This window comes from Citrus clementina, unplaced genomic scaffold (assembly GCF_000493195.1).
Source record: "Citrus clementina cultivar Clemenules unplaced genomic scaffold, Citrus_clementina_v1.0 scaffold_5, whole genome shotgun sequence".
Taxonomy (NCBI): domain Eukaryota; kingdom Viridiplantae; phylum Streptophyta; class Magnoliopsida; order Sapindales; family Rutaceae; genus Citrus; species Citrus x clementina.
Genome location: NW_006262201.1, coordinates 20553785 through 20567818, shown reverse-complemented (window position 1 = coordinate 20567818; position 14034 = coordinate 20553785). Strand labels below are relative to the sequence as shown.

The window sequence follows — 14034 nt, the reverse complement described above, 5'->3', positions numbered from 1 at the left end:
GGATCTCTTATTAGATCGTATTTCTATATATGTAATGAGCTTCTAATTAGGTACCCTTAACTATATTTTAAGCCCTTAGTCTTGTATACAATCCAATTTAGAAGTTAGAATTTTTTTAAATAACATCAATTTAAAATCAACCTTTGGATTGTGTAAAATCATCAATGGCTCAAAATTTATAACAAAAATAATCCAAAATTTTTAAAGTCAAAATGCCCTCTCTCTCTGTCTCTATATATATATATAGATTTTTTAAAGCTAAATTTATATTATATAGTTTTGGTTGATTGCCAAATTTTAAAGACCTTTGTAAATTAAAATCGAATCATGGTTGTCTTTTGTTCTCATTCGGCTAACATTCTTAATGAAAATAACTTTTAATGATTAAACATGAAAATGAGTTAAAATAAAAAAAAATGTTAGACCTAATCTAATTTCCTAAAACTAACCTGCTCCCTCTGCTGTCATTCTAATCAAGTTTTGATTTATATTCAAGTAATTTTGTACATCAGTTTGTCTAATTGTCAACCCCAACCATCAATTTTGTTTTCACTATGTATCATTCAATGTCCTAATTTCATGTAAAAGCTTCCAATTGTTAATATTTAAACAACTACTTGAAGAGGACAATCATTAGAAAGGGAAAACAATGAAAAAAAAAGTTTCGCTTTATGATCGTATTATGTTTTATATAGCAAACAAAATACAAAGGTAAAGAAGGTAGCAGATTATATAGGTTTGGCTACTGTACATTAGATAGATTTAGAATCCAAAGCAAATAGAATTAACAAGATTCTAGCACTGTCAGCTCCTATTGCAACTGTTATCCTTTAATATATCAATTTTTTTCCTACTGCATGATTTGGAATTAATTAAACTTGGGTTTGCTCACATGTTGCATTGTATGAAGAGACAAGATCTATTGATGATAAGTAAAGCTTAAAATGCAAGAAGTAATTTTAGCAGTTTGGCTACGATTTATATTGGTTATGTTGAGTAAAACAGCAAAGAATCTGTTGGAAACTAGTGCTGGTTTGATAGTTATTCAAATCCATAGGAAGGAAATTTTCAAAATAACCAGAACCCACAGTGGCATGATACGACATACGAGTTGGTCATTTAATCTTTTTGTAGGTATAGGGTGTTGTATGTATTAACAAACCTGCACCCGATTTGACTCATTACCGTCCCTCACCAGATCAACAATTTCCTTCCATGAAATCACAATTGAATAGAGTATATGAAGAAGGATAAATATAATGGGTGATAGCATATAATGAATAGAGGTTATTTTATAAACTTTTAATGGGGAAAAGGGGAAGAGTTCGATTTGTTTCATAAAAGAAGTTATGCGGGTTAGTGGATTGACATTTTTTAGTCTATTTGAATTGCTCAATCCAACCCGCACTAATTAATTTGGTGCGTTTTGTGCTGTTACACGGTTGGTCAGGTTGGCGACTGGGCTATTTTATTTATCTAGGACAAAATTTTACATGCTTTATACAAATATGATAACGGTAATAGGACTAGGCTCTATGAAATTTTGGTAGGTTTTGATGTTTACCCATAATAAAAAAAAGTTGGATTTTGTGATTTCGGTTTTTTTTTTGGGTAAAATGTGATATATTATACTTAAATATACATTTTATTTATCATTTTCCCGTGAAATTTATTGTATTTGATCTGTAATAGTTAAGTTTCTTAGAATCTTGGTTCCGAATCGCATTCTAGACTTCTAAATGTGTAGGCATGTCAATAAGTTTAGAAGTTTAGGACTTAAATCTAGGGTATGGAACTTTTAACAAAAATTATTTTTGTTAATATTCTTACTCTGATGTCACATGTTATCAAGTAAATGGATTTGGTATGTAGTATTGTCTTGTACAATGGTGAGTAGATTAATCAAGTCAATGAATACAAATTCAATGCCTTAGCCACAAAAGGAACAATAGTGCATCCTTCTTTAACATATTCGCAATTGCTTGAAAAGGTGGCTCGAACTATTAAAATTGGCATTTCAAAGTAAGAAATTGTTATGAAGTTCAAATGCAATTCGACATATTTGATTCCACCTGTGGTAATTATCTCAAATGATGATGTGCAATTTTTTTTTTTTTTTGCATAAAAATCTTAGTGTTATCACATACAAAACACCTTTTTATGTCACATATCAATATAAGTTAACTACTTCCATATTACAAACAAATTTAAGTGGAGAGGATAGTCAACATTATAGTTCATGTGAGGAGAGTTACGCCTATCCAATATTTGTGCTATCAACTCTTTCCAATGATGGTGTATTAACAATCTATGAGGCGAGATCAGCTGCAAACATTTCTCCCTTAGATCCGGTTTACCACAAGAAAATGTACCCAGTACAAAGCATATGAATGAGCATGAGATTGAGCCAACCACCAACAATAGTTATATGCCTAACAGTAAATTTAGTTTTCTTGCAAGTAGTAATGTCGCGAGTACTAATGATGTATATAATTGTATTTACAACAATATGAAAAATAAAGTTGTTTGTGACAGTGATGGTTTTATCGTAAATGTGTTGTTTGCATCAAAAGAAGAGTGGCAAGCGAGGCTTTATAAATTTGCTTTGTAAGTGTGCTTTACAAAAGCAGTATGAGTTTAAAACAGATAAGTCTAGTAAGAATATTTTAATTGTTACTTATATAGATAACAACTGTCATTAAAGTATTCGTGCTACAAAAATGAAGGATTCAAGTTACTTTCAAATTTGAATGTATCGTAATAAGCATAAATGTTTTATTAGTGTGGATGAAAGAGATCATCTACATGCATCAATGAAATTGATTGGGCATACAATTTAATATAAATTTGACAGAACTTTATCAGCATTCAAAGTAAAGGAGATTAGGAGAGACTTGCAAAAACATTTATGTTATAATATTAGTTACCATAAAGCATAGAGTGCGAGGGAGCATGCAAAGACGCTTGCTAGGGGTTTGAAAATGATTTGAAAATAAAAATGTTGATTCTCGTGCTTTGGGTAAAAAGCTTGTTTAGTCCTTATATTATGAAGTTAATGCTTGTTTTGTCCCTATATTTTTAAAAATATCTCAAAATTTCTCATCCGTTAAACTATGGACACCCATACCATTACTTTTTTGTTCATTTTGACTTGCTTTTGTAATGTTATCATTTTACAATAATGTTTTTTTTGTGACATTACTAAAATGAAATTACCAAATTTAATTCCTAAAAATAAATTAAAGACAAAAAGAATATATATTAATTTCTGTGAAAGCTCACGTATGTCCAAAAAAATTAATATTGTAAAAAAATTAAACTACCAATTTTTTGGACATTAATTAAAGAATTAATATATTAAGTCCCTAATAGAGTGTTCCACAAAAATTAATATATATTCTTTTTGTTTCTATTTTATTTTTGGAGTTAAATTGGCAATTTAATTTTTTCTTATTATTAATGTAAAATAAAGAGAAACTTTATTATAAGAGGGTAATATTATAAAATCGAACCAAAAGGAACAAAAGATAATGGCAAGGGTGTCAATAATTTAACATAGGGATGTTTTTGAGGTACTTTTTAAAAATATAGGGACTAAACATGCACTAACATCAAAATATAAAGACTAAACGAACTTTTACTACTCGTAATTTTATTAAGTTTGATAGTTTAAATCAATTCACTCATTTATTTATGGCTATTGGTAGTTGCCTCAAAGGGTTCAGTTTTGTTATTAGACTAGTAATTGCAATCTATGGCACATTTCCAAAAGGGAAATATACAAGAACCATGTTTGAATATAAAAGAACCGTGTCTGTGATTCATGCATGAATGATAACAATCAAATATATCCAATATTCTACTTGCATTTGGTGTTGGTGATAGAAAGAATGATGTATCATGGGAGTGGCCTTAATCAAAACTAAGGGATTCAATTTGCAATGTCAAAAATTTGGTTTTTATTTTAGATCATAATGGAACTATGGAAGCATAAAAAGGGGTGTTGACATGGTGCTTCTAGATGCAAGCCACGATATTTGCATGTTTCAGGCCAAAATATGATGTTAAATTTTAAAAAAGTTGATATATACAAAATTCTCGTACACGCTACAAAGTTATATTGTGTTTCTTAATTTGACAATGTCATGAAATGAGATAAACATGATGAATCCATACATTGCTTAGTACGTATCTGAATATGGGTATGATAATTGATAAATGGCCTTGTGCTCACTTTGTTGGAAGACGTTGTATAATGGCAACTAACATTGTAGAATGTTTAAATGTGTTTTGAGGGAGGCAAGGATGTTACCAATTCATAAGTTTATTGAGTATTAATTTACTGAGAGATTGGTCTTGCAAGCGACATCAATTGGCAGTGGACACAACTGCAAAACTCACAAAGTGGGTTGAAAGCAAACTTCTTTTGAAGCAAGATAACTCTTGAATGTACTAGGTTTTGTCTCTAAACTTGCATGAATTTATTTTGAAAGGTGGTGACTTTGAGGGCTATGTTGATATGCTTGTCAAAACTTGTAATTTGCGAGTACTCCAACTCAACCATTTCTTATGCAAACATGTTGTTTTCGTGTGCAGGCATCAATCTTTTGAATATCACTCATTTTGCTCTTCATACTAAACTACCAATGCATGCAATTTTTTAAATACAATAACATATGCAAAAGATAATAAAATAATTAAAAATGGTTATATGCATTAATATTTAACTTAAAAAATTGTTATTGAAAATATACTTTAGGAGATCATCATAGTGAACATTGCATAATGCAGCCCAATTAAAAATATGAGGAATTGTACTCTTATTATACATGGCAAAACTCTCCACATCAGGCATTGCCTCAAAAGCCCATATCTATATGATTAACATTTAACATAATAATAAAGTTTTAGGAAAATAGCGATTTGTCATTTAATTAAATTATAAAGTTTAAAAAGAAGTTGATTACTTGCAACGCAATTAGAAATTCAGCAAGGGTGGGGTCTTTTATAATCTTCTTCTTATGTATTATCAAATGATCTATTAAATCCTTTTTTAAACTTTCTAAAGTTTTCATGAAACAAATACGATACTAAGAATAACTATTAAAATCCTCAATATTATCCATATGTCGTACGTGTTTAGGTTGCACCTTAATTTTAGGATCATTCCTTAGAAGAACAAACTTTAAAAAGTAGAACATAACAACCTTTACAATTTTTCTATTATTAGTTAATGTGGAATTCATGAACAAGTCTTCTAACTTAGAGGTGGTGCATCTTTTAAGGCCATCCATTAACTCCTTATACAATCTAGTGCTGCCATTGCCATCTATATTGTATGTATTGGTCAAACCACTAACTAGTGCAAACTCCTCCATAAAAAATCTGCACACCTTGTTCTCCGGCTTAAACCACATAGACATATCTAACAAATGCATTTTTCTAAACAAAAAGGCTATATGATTCTGATTCTTGCAAAGACACTCTTGAATATTCTTAATTGTTTTCATTTCGAAGACTGTTGACACCTTAGTCTTGAAATGGTCAACTTCATTTATTTTTATTTCCAATATAGGTGACATCCTAGAGGAAAATACACACACGTTTCATCATTAATATAATATAATACTTTGTAAAAACTCACACACGCGCGCGTTTCCTCATTAAAATAATATAATACTTTGTAAAAACCCAACCAATTATGTAAGTTCTCAATTTTTGAACCAAATAAGTCTAGAAGTCTAGACTAGCAACCTAATAGAAGTTATCCAAAACAAGATAACCCTCTTTATCATCCTAAAATAACATCTTCATCTATGAAATTCTAAAAGCCCTACATAGCAATTTCAAAAGTAATAAACCCTACATTATCAAAACTGAAAAATTTTAAACTCTGTTGTTAACTAACCTTCAATTTTATGTTTCTATATTCGATTTATCTATTCTAGTGAGACACCCATGAACAGCTGACGAAAATGGAGATTGACGGTGAAGAACTTGATTCTCCTTCTCCCTCACATATAAACCTCACCACATCTCTGGTACTAGATTTCCTAACTTGAATTTTGTTTTTTTTTTTTTTCAGCTAATGACAAGAGTATTTGTGTATTTTCACTTACTATCATGTCAAATTCTTGCCACGTGAAACTATTGAGTCGTACCGTAATTATTTACTAATTATTGAGCCCCCTTGGTCCAATATCCTCTTTGCCGACTTGGCGTGGGTGATGGCTAATGACGATCCTAGAGGCAAACGTGGCACACGCATTCCCACAATTTCTCTCATCTCATGGCGCGCAAGGACGAAGAGAGTCTTAAAGTCTGAAGCCAGCTAACGCCTGATAGCGACAACTTCTCCTTTCCTTTGCTACATGTGATACCTCAACCAGAATCATTACATAAACCCAATAAAGAAGTCAAAGGATGCCAAAACAATAATTACATAAACCCAATAAAGAAGTCAAAGGATACCTAAACAACTCTCTCTCTCTCTCTCTCTCTCTCTCACCCCCCTCTCATGAAACGGAGATCGAAGAAGAAAAAGAAATGAGTTCTGCAAAATTGGAGCTGAGACTGAGGGAGTACGCTGAATGGGAAATCAATGCGTTTCTTTGGATCTCTCTCATCACAGTCACGCTTGTTTTGCTCCAAAAAGTTGTCAAATTGTTCAGACTCCGTCACCATGCTCGTAAAATCCCTGGCCCCCCCTGTTCTTCTTTCTACGGCCACTGCCCCCTGCTCTCCACTCAGTCTCTCACCGGTCAGTATGATCATTTATATATTACCATTTCAGCGATTTGCGATTATGGGTTTCTTATTGGGTGTGTGTTCTTCCTTCATTTGTTTATTTTTATTCATCTGGCTGAGTTGAGTTTGAACCTCAGATCCTTTCGAACCCCTTGTATTGCTTTAGGAGCTTTTATCGGTTAAGCTAATGAGCAACAACTGTTATGGGGTTTATTTGTTTTTCAGAGGTTTTAGCAGAATCGCATGAGAAATATGGGTCAGTGGTGAAGCTATGGTTGGGTCCCACTAAGCTGTTGGTGTCGATAAAAGAGCCTGCACTTATCAAAGAGATGCTTTCAAAGGCTGAGGATAAGCCGCCTTTGACTGGAAGGGCTTTCCGGTTAGCCTTTGGACAATCCAGCCTTTTTGCTTCCACTTTTGACCGGGTACCGTTTGTTTTTTGTTTTTTGAATAAAAGAATTAATGATCAATTTCTGTTGTACTATAATGTTGTAGATTCTGCTTATTGTGGTTGTATGTTATTTACCGAATGTGTTTTATATGAACTGTTACTTTAAGCTTCTGTGTAATTTCTTTCTTCTGGAGTCCTTGGATGAATTAATTTCCTATCTTTGAGGATGTGAATGCTAGATTTTTGGGGTAATCCAATTTCAGGCCTTCAAATCATGAATTCATGAATTTATTGCATGTTTTTCTTTTTAATTTAAGTTTTTTTTCCCTATATAAAAGGAAAAAAGAACTTAGTCAATTATCATTATTTTAAGACATCGTGATGGGCTGCTGACAGATCAGTTAATGGATTAATTCTCTTAATCTTCTTGTGTAGTCAAATATTTCAATTTTGAATGTGTTGTTATTTGTATTGGTCTTTCTAGCGTCAAGTGATTTATTGTCTTATATTTATAATTACATGTAGGTGGAAAAGAGACGGGTAACATTGTCAACAGAATTGAATGGTAGGTTGTTGGAAAGAGGAAAAGTAATTCCTGCAAGGGTTGTGGACTGTCTCATGGAAAGAATACGTGATATCTTGGGCAAAGGAAACATCAGTTGTAAGATGATTTCTCAACATATGGCTTTTTCCTTGTTGGGAGCCACAATTTTTGGAGATGAATTCTTTGCCTGGTCAAAGGCAACTGTTTACGAGGAGCTTTTCATGACGATTGCTAAGGATGCCTGCTTTTGGGCCTCATATAGTGTTACTCCCTTCTGGAAGCGTGGGTTTTGGAGGTATCAGCGTCTGTGTGAAAAATTAAAATGTTTAACACAAGATATTATTCAACAATGCCAGAGAAACTGCAAGTTAATTTCTGGCATGGACCATAACTTCGATAATGAAACTGCATATAAGAGAATGGAAGCTGCATTAGGTGGATCATCTAGTTTTGATGCTCTGGTATCGCAAGAGCCCAGTGGCTATCTTCAAGCCAGAGAAGAACCTTGCAGGAATATTATGGGTGTCATGTTTCATGGGTACTTAACTACAGCTGGTTTGGTTGGTAATATCCTGGCAAGGCTCGCTACCCACCAGGATATACAGGAAAAGGTAGCCATCTTCTCTTTCCACTAAAATTTTCTTTTTAAGTTTATAATGCGGTATTGGTTTAAATTTTAGACATCATCTCAGAAATGAAGTTGAAAACTTCAAGTATTTCAGATTCTGACCATTATTCTTCCTTTCTAATATGCTATGATGTATTTATTGTTTGTGCTATCTTCTTGAATGCTGTACTTGGTACAGTTTCTTTTTTGGTTTCTATTTGTGCATAGTTCCTTCCTTTTGCCTCTCTCATTGGCATCTTCAGTCTATGCTATGAAGTTGGTTACAAGTAATTACGCATTTGAACTTTCTTTTTCTTCATAACTTGCTTGTTGGTGCCTATCTACAAACTCAAAAGCCTAGTGAAAAAAAACCCTTTCCCCTGCTTTGCTTAGAGTTTTTCCAGTTCTATTCTATCTTCTTTTAGATACCTTGAGTTTACATTGTATGATATTTAGAATGCACTTTATTGAGCTTTAAGAATTAGACTTCGTCACAGCATGAGATAGTTCTCTCAATCTTTATTCTCAAGTATAATTTCATGTTAGGATTCGTTTTATACTTTGACTTTGATTTTTTTTAAAAATTTTTTTATGCATAATTATCTAAACATCAATTTTCAACTTGTTGATGTTCTTGAAAAATAGAGCTTTTATCCCTAATTAGACATGTATTTCTTTTATTATAAAATTTTGTGGAACGTTATTGTTGGTTTAAAACTTTTTGTTACCTATATATTAAAAGATAATTATTTTGCCCGGTCTAGAAAAATTTCTGGCTACGCCCTGGACCTGGAGAGAGGTCTGACTTGATGGTTGTCAATCATCCTCTTCATCCTTCACTATTAACCGACTAGAGTTCATATGTTCCTCACATGACTTTTTGAAACTACTAAGAGCATAACTTTAGTACATAAATAATGTTTGTTTATTGAAAGGAAACACAAGAATTTTATTGAATGAGGGAGGATGGTAAGAAAGTGAACCCAAAGGCCCATAAGGGCAGCAGAAACACTCTTTAAAAGCTACGTACTATCTCTACAATATAAGATTTATGTATCTGTACCCCAGACATTGTACCAGTCCAAGATTAATGTAAAACGAAAGGAGCCTGAATAAAACCAAATTAACTCAAGGCCCTTTCCTTTCCAGTTGAGATTGATAGAGAGAAGTGATGTCTTCAAAATCATTAAAGATCAGTGCACAAAGAGAAGCAAAATATTCAAGTTTTATCCCATACCTGTTCACATCCCCCCTCTTTCCTCCAAAAGTATAGCTATGTTGTTTTTCAAAAATCACCCATAATGAAGTAAGGGTTGTACAATTCCATTAGGTCAGCTTTTCTTCTGGAGTGACCAAAGTTCATAAAATGTTCAGGAATTTGAAGTAAAGAAAAGTAAGATATGATGTAACGTGCGTATTTGGAAGTGATCTAAAACCATCTAAATAATGCACCTGCTATGCTTAGCATATGCCTGGAAGCTTGTGGAAAGGAAAAAGAAGCATGACATTATATAAGTGAATTATAACATTGTTTTACTGCAGCTGCTCTAATGGTTATGCGATTGACGTTATATAACAAATAGCAATGAAAACTTCTCAAATCTTAATTGAAGTTCTATTGGGATTTTGTTGCCATTGTTATTTATAATATTGAATTCAATTGCCTGATTAGAGCACCTGCAATAAATTGTCGTCAAGGATCATGCAGTCCATAATATGTGCTCATGGAGCATGAAAAGAGGAATGACCAAATCTTTTAAGTTTTTATAAGTACATAGCCAGTTCTTCTATACGCAGAGGTTTTTGTTATATATTGAACTAAATTACATGTGTGTATGGTTTTGTTTCGATTGAGATTTAGATGTTGTCACTCATATGTATAAGATTCAATTCAGATTTCACCACCTTATTCCTCACACTTTCGCAATTTGGGAATCCTTTATTTCTATTTACATTTTAAAATTGGAATTTCTGCAGATTTACTCAGAGATTATTATGGCACGAAAAGGGTTGGGGGAAAAAGATCAACAAAGTGTAGATAATATGCTTTTGTTATTGGCAACCATTTATGAATCTGCCCGGCTTCTGCCTGCCGGACCTTTCTTACAGAGATGTTCTCTGAAACATGGTGAGGCATTTCTTGGTTTGGTAAATTCTTTGTTTGACATCATTGGAGATAATCCTACACCTTTTTTCCATAAGCACATGTTCTAAGGCTGAATGCATGGGGGCATTGTAATCGTAGACATATGAATTCAATTGATTGTCATCCTTATACAATATAGAACATACATGCACTATTTTTCAACATCAATGTTGCAGTAAACTGACCATTATTCAAGACTTGGTAGTGCCAAAACGTTTGCGCATTCACATTCTCTAAGATTCTTTGAAATGTATCTTCAATGCTTTCGTTTGTGTGTCTGTGTGTGCAACTGCTTCCTTTTGTTGTGCCACTTTAAAAAATATTAGCATATTGCATGTCTTCATTACCTTGCTAATGTGAATTGTTTTTTCACTACTTGAAATGAGTAGTCACTGATTGTTTATTACTTGTTTGCCTTTTTTGCTTCAAGATTTGACTCTTAAAAGTGGGGTAACCATACCTGCTGGAACAGTGCTAGTTGTTCCTATACAGTTGGTACAGATGGACAATTGTAGCTGGGGAATTGATGCTAGTCAATTTAACCCTTACCGTTTTTTGTCAAAGAAGGGAAGGCAATGTGATCAGTTAGGGAATATATCATCTACAGGTTTCAATCAATATCTTTTTCGAATTTCCTAGTTACTAATATACTCTGGTTTGCTCTCTCAAATATGTTAACTGACTCTACTTCATTATTTCTTTTTTTAAACATGCTTCTGATATAGTAGTGATTGTTTGCACCGCATTAACATGCCTTTTTGGTAATCATGAGTGATTGTTGTAAATTTAGTTTGCATCGCATTCTATAGGCTGGACATGTTCTAGGTTTGCCCTTCAATTACTCTCATCAGTCAATTGTTATGATGTTCGGCTAAAGATCTGCAACATTAAATCACCGTTGATAATAATGATTGTTTGCAGGGAATGCTGAAGAGTATGTGGATCCAAGACAGTCCTCGTTTGTTTTGAATGATCCGAATAACAATGCAGCATTTCTTCCCTTTGGTTCTGGTAGTCGTGCCTGTGTTGGCCAGAAATATGTAACTCAAGGAATTGCTACTTTATTTGCGTCCTTGCTTGAACGCTATGAGGTTTGTAATAATACCGTTTTAATTATTTTCTGACAGATCTTTCTTGTGGTGTGTACACCTGGTGTATCATCATTGTCGATTGTTACAGTTAGACTTGCCTTTTGTTTTGTTGTTCTTCCTTTAACACTAGACTACTAGACTTGCGAACTCTACTGATGATTGCTAGAAAAAAAGAAGATAGAGACCAGAGAAATAGGTCTAGGTGTCTGTTAGTTAGATTGACATTTCATTATATATTAGGATAAATTCCAATAGTACCCCGAGGGTTTGGTTATATATCATCAAAATACCTGCTGCCACTTCATTGTTCTGTAAAAACTGTATTTTGGCCAGATTGACTATTAAAATGACATTTTCTTCCTGTATTTCACTTAGAAGGCTAATGATTAATTTACTCTTACCTTGTATAGTAATTATTAAATTAAAATAACATTCGGCCTCGGAACTAATTCCAGTTTTAAATTTCCAACTCCCAGTAATTCAAGTAAAGTCCAATGTTCCTTTGAAGGTTCTGTGTTTGCAGCTTTGGGGAGAATTATTTTTTTCAAGTGATGACAGGAATTTGCCATCTTTACAGTCACTCAATTACTAATTGAAGAATAGTACCAAATTTTAAATCTAGCCTAAAAGTTTAAGTTTGTAGGTGAAGGCCCAAAAAAATATTTTTAATTCTTTGCCATGCTCTATGCTCCATCATGTGCAAAGCATGTGAATAAAACAAACCAATAACCATCATCACAACCACAAATACTATCTATTCACATTACATTGTATGATGTGAAGATTCAAACAGAAAAGCACTAGAAGTTTTTCTATTAGCTTTGCTTTGGGCCTTAAGGAGATCACTAGTTCCTCATTTTTCTTCATTGATCTTGGGTGGGAGGACTTTTTGGGGTAAGTGTTGGGGCTGGTCCAACATTTTTACAGGGGTGGATGGATGAATGTACTGATTTTTCATCTTTAATACTTTTTTCACTTTCTTATAAATGTATTTAGAAATTTAGACTATGGAGTCAAATGTCAGAAACTATTCATAGTTGTCACAATAATAAGAAACAAGTTGAAGCTAGTTGTGTTTTCTCTATCTCTGTCTCTCACTCTATTTTCTTCTTTAATTTTTATTTCAAGATGAATATAAGAAATTTTATTTTAGTGATAGAAGATTTATGTGTTGAGCAAGATCTCCTGAAGAAAAAGAAAGCAAGTTGAATCTAAATTCTTCTTGCTATCAGCCTGTGGTGTTGGGAATTTTTTTTCAATTTTGTGATTCCTAAGGATTGAAGCCCGCCTTAATAACTTTGAGGTCACCGACGATATGGCATTGATGTTGCCAACACTTCAATTTTGTCCAACTAAGTAAAATTACTTTAATAACTCAATTGTTACACTTGAAATTGACATTTAGCACAAGGGTGATGTTGATAGCGATGACCATGCAACTTAGCGGAGCCAGTTCTAGAAAGTTTGATGGTTGTCATTATGGATGAATTGTGCTGAATTCAGGGCCAAAAATTTGAAAATAGAGAAAGACATATTATGTATGTAACTTTTTTAATTAAAATGTGTTAGCAATGTAATTTGAGGATGTTTCTTCAGACAAGACAATACCATGCACGGAATGAGAAATTTTGAAATTGTGTGATTTATTTAAAAGGGTAGCTTGTTTTATTTTAAATCTTCATTATTCCAATGCATGCATTTTGAAATCTAACTTTGTATCTTTTGTTTGAATGGAATAACAGATAAGGCTGCAGCCTGGATCTGAAAAGAACCCAAAACCAACAGTGAACAATTGTGTTTTTCAGCTTCTTCCTTGTCCCGAGATAGATTTTGTGGAAAGGGTTAGCTGAAAGGGAGAAGGAACACAGGTTGTGGTATGGATGCTTATTGTTGTTGCTGTCATTTGTCTATGTTATCTCACTTTTTGATGGCAAAATCATTTTTCCTTTACACAATTGATGGGGAAGCTATTTTCTTTTTGGCTCATTAGCTGTCTGAGGGGGAGGATGTCACATGAGTACTGACTGCTACTCATTTTTTCCCCTCCCTGTTACCAGAATAGCTCAAGTGCTATCCTAAATGTCATTTATAGTTTCTTGGTTTGTTTTTGAAGCACTCTTGGTCTATATTTACAGCTGAGCATTGTGCTTTTCTTCCCCATGTTTGAACTATAATATTTTCCACTTTCAACTTTGTGTTTTTCGCTCCAAATGGGAGTTCGTATTGTATTTCTATGGTCTATCAACGATGTACAAGTATAGTTTCCCGTTGTGCTATAAAATAAGGGTAGAATGTAACTTATAATCAAATAAAATTCGCCTATTGGCCTACTCCACTGTTTTGTTACCAAATTTTTCAACTGAAAAATTTGGTTGTAAGATGTAACTTAGGAAAATCTATAAAATAAATTGAGCATCTGGCCTTCTTATGCTCTCTTTTCCTTTTGTATGGTATTTTTGGCTTTAAGAATTTGATTGACTTTATAAGTGTAGGTAGATTTATTGTGTT

The 14034-nt window shown here is 33.1% G+C and overlaps 1 protein-coding gene across 4 annotated transcripts; it reads left to right on the top strand.

Annotated features, from left to right (window-relative positions):
• Positions 1 to 6422: 6422 nt before the first annotated feature.
• On the top strand, positions 6423 to 13961 carry LOC18040803 (cytochrome P450 4C1). 4 transcript variants are annotated; one of them, XM_006432313.2, is made up of 7 exons: positions 6423 to 6760; positions 6973 to 7172; positions 7664 to 8293; positions 10267 to 10417; positions 10866 to 11042; positions 11357 to 11526; positions 13269 to 13961. In XM_006432313.2, exons 1-7 carry the CDS (start codon positions 6547 to 6549, stop codon positions 13374 to 13376), a joined length of 1650 nt encoding a protein of 549 aa, XP_006432376.1. In that variant the 5' UTR covers positions 6423 to 6546; the 3' UTR covers positions 13377 to 13961. The 4 variants fall into 4 exon arrangements, with proteins under 4 accessions (XP_006432376.1, XP_024039113.1, XP_006432375.1 ...); XM_024183345.1 differs by having other exon boundaries at positions 10866 to 11029; positions 11362 to 11526; positions 13269 to 13960; XM_024183346.1 differs by having other exon boundaries at positions 6673 to 6760; positions 6914 to 7172.
• Positions 13962 to 14034: the final 73 nt, after the last annotated feature.

Excerpts from the sequence above, each read along its gene's own strand:
- LOC18040803 (XM_006432313.2), top strand. The coding sequence starts at position 6,547 with ATGAGTTCTGCAAAATTGGAGCTGAGACTGAGGGAGTACGCTGAATGG. Across the intron at positions 6,761-6,972 it reads CTCCACTCAGTCTCTCACCG|AGGTTTTAGCAGAATCGCAT; the intron begins GTCAGTATGATC and ends TTTGTTTTTCAG. Across the intron at positions 11,043-11,356 it reads AGGGAATATATCATCTACAG|GGAATGCTGAAGAGTATGTG; the intron begins GTTTCAATCAAT and ends GATTGTTTGCAG.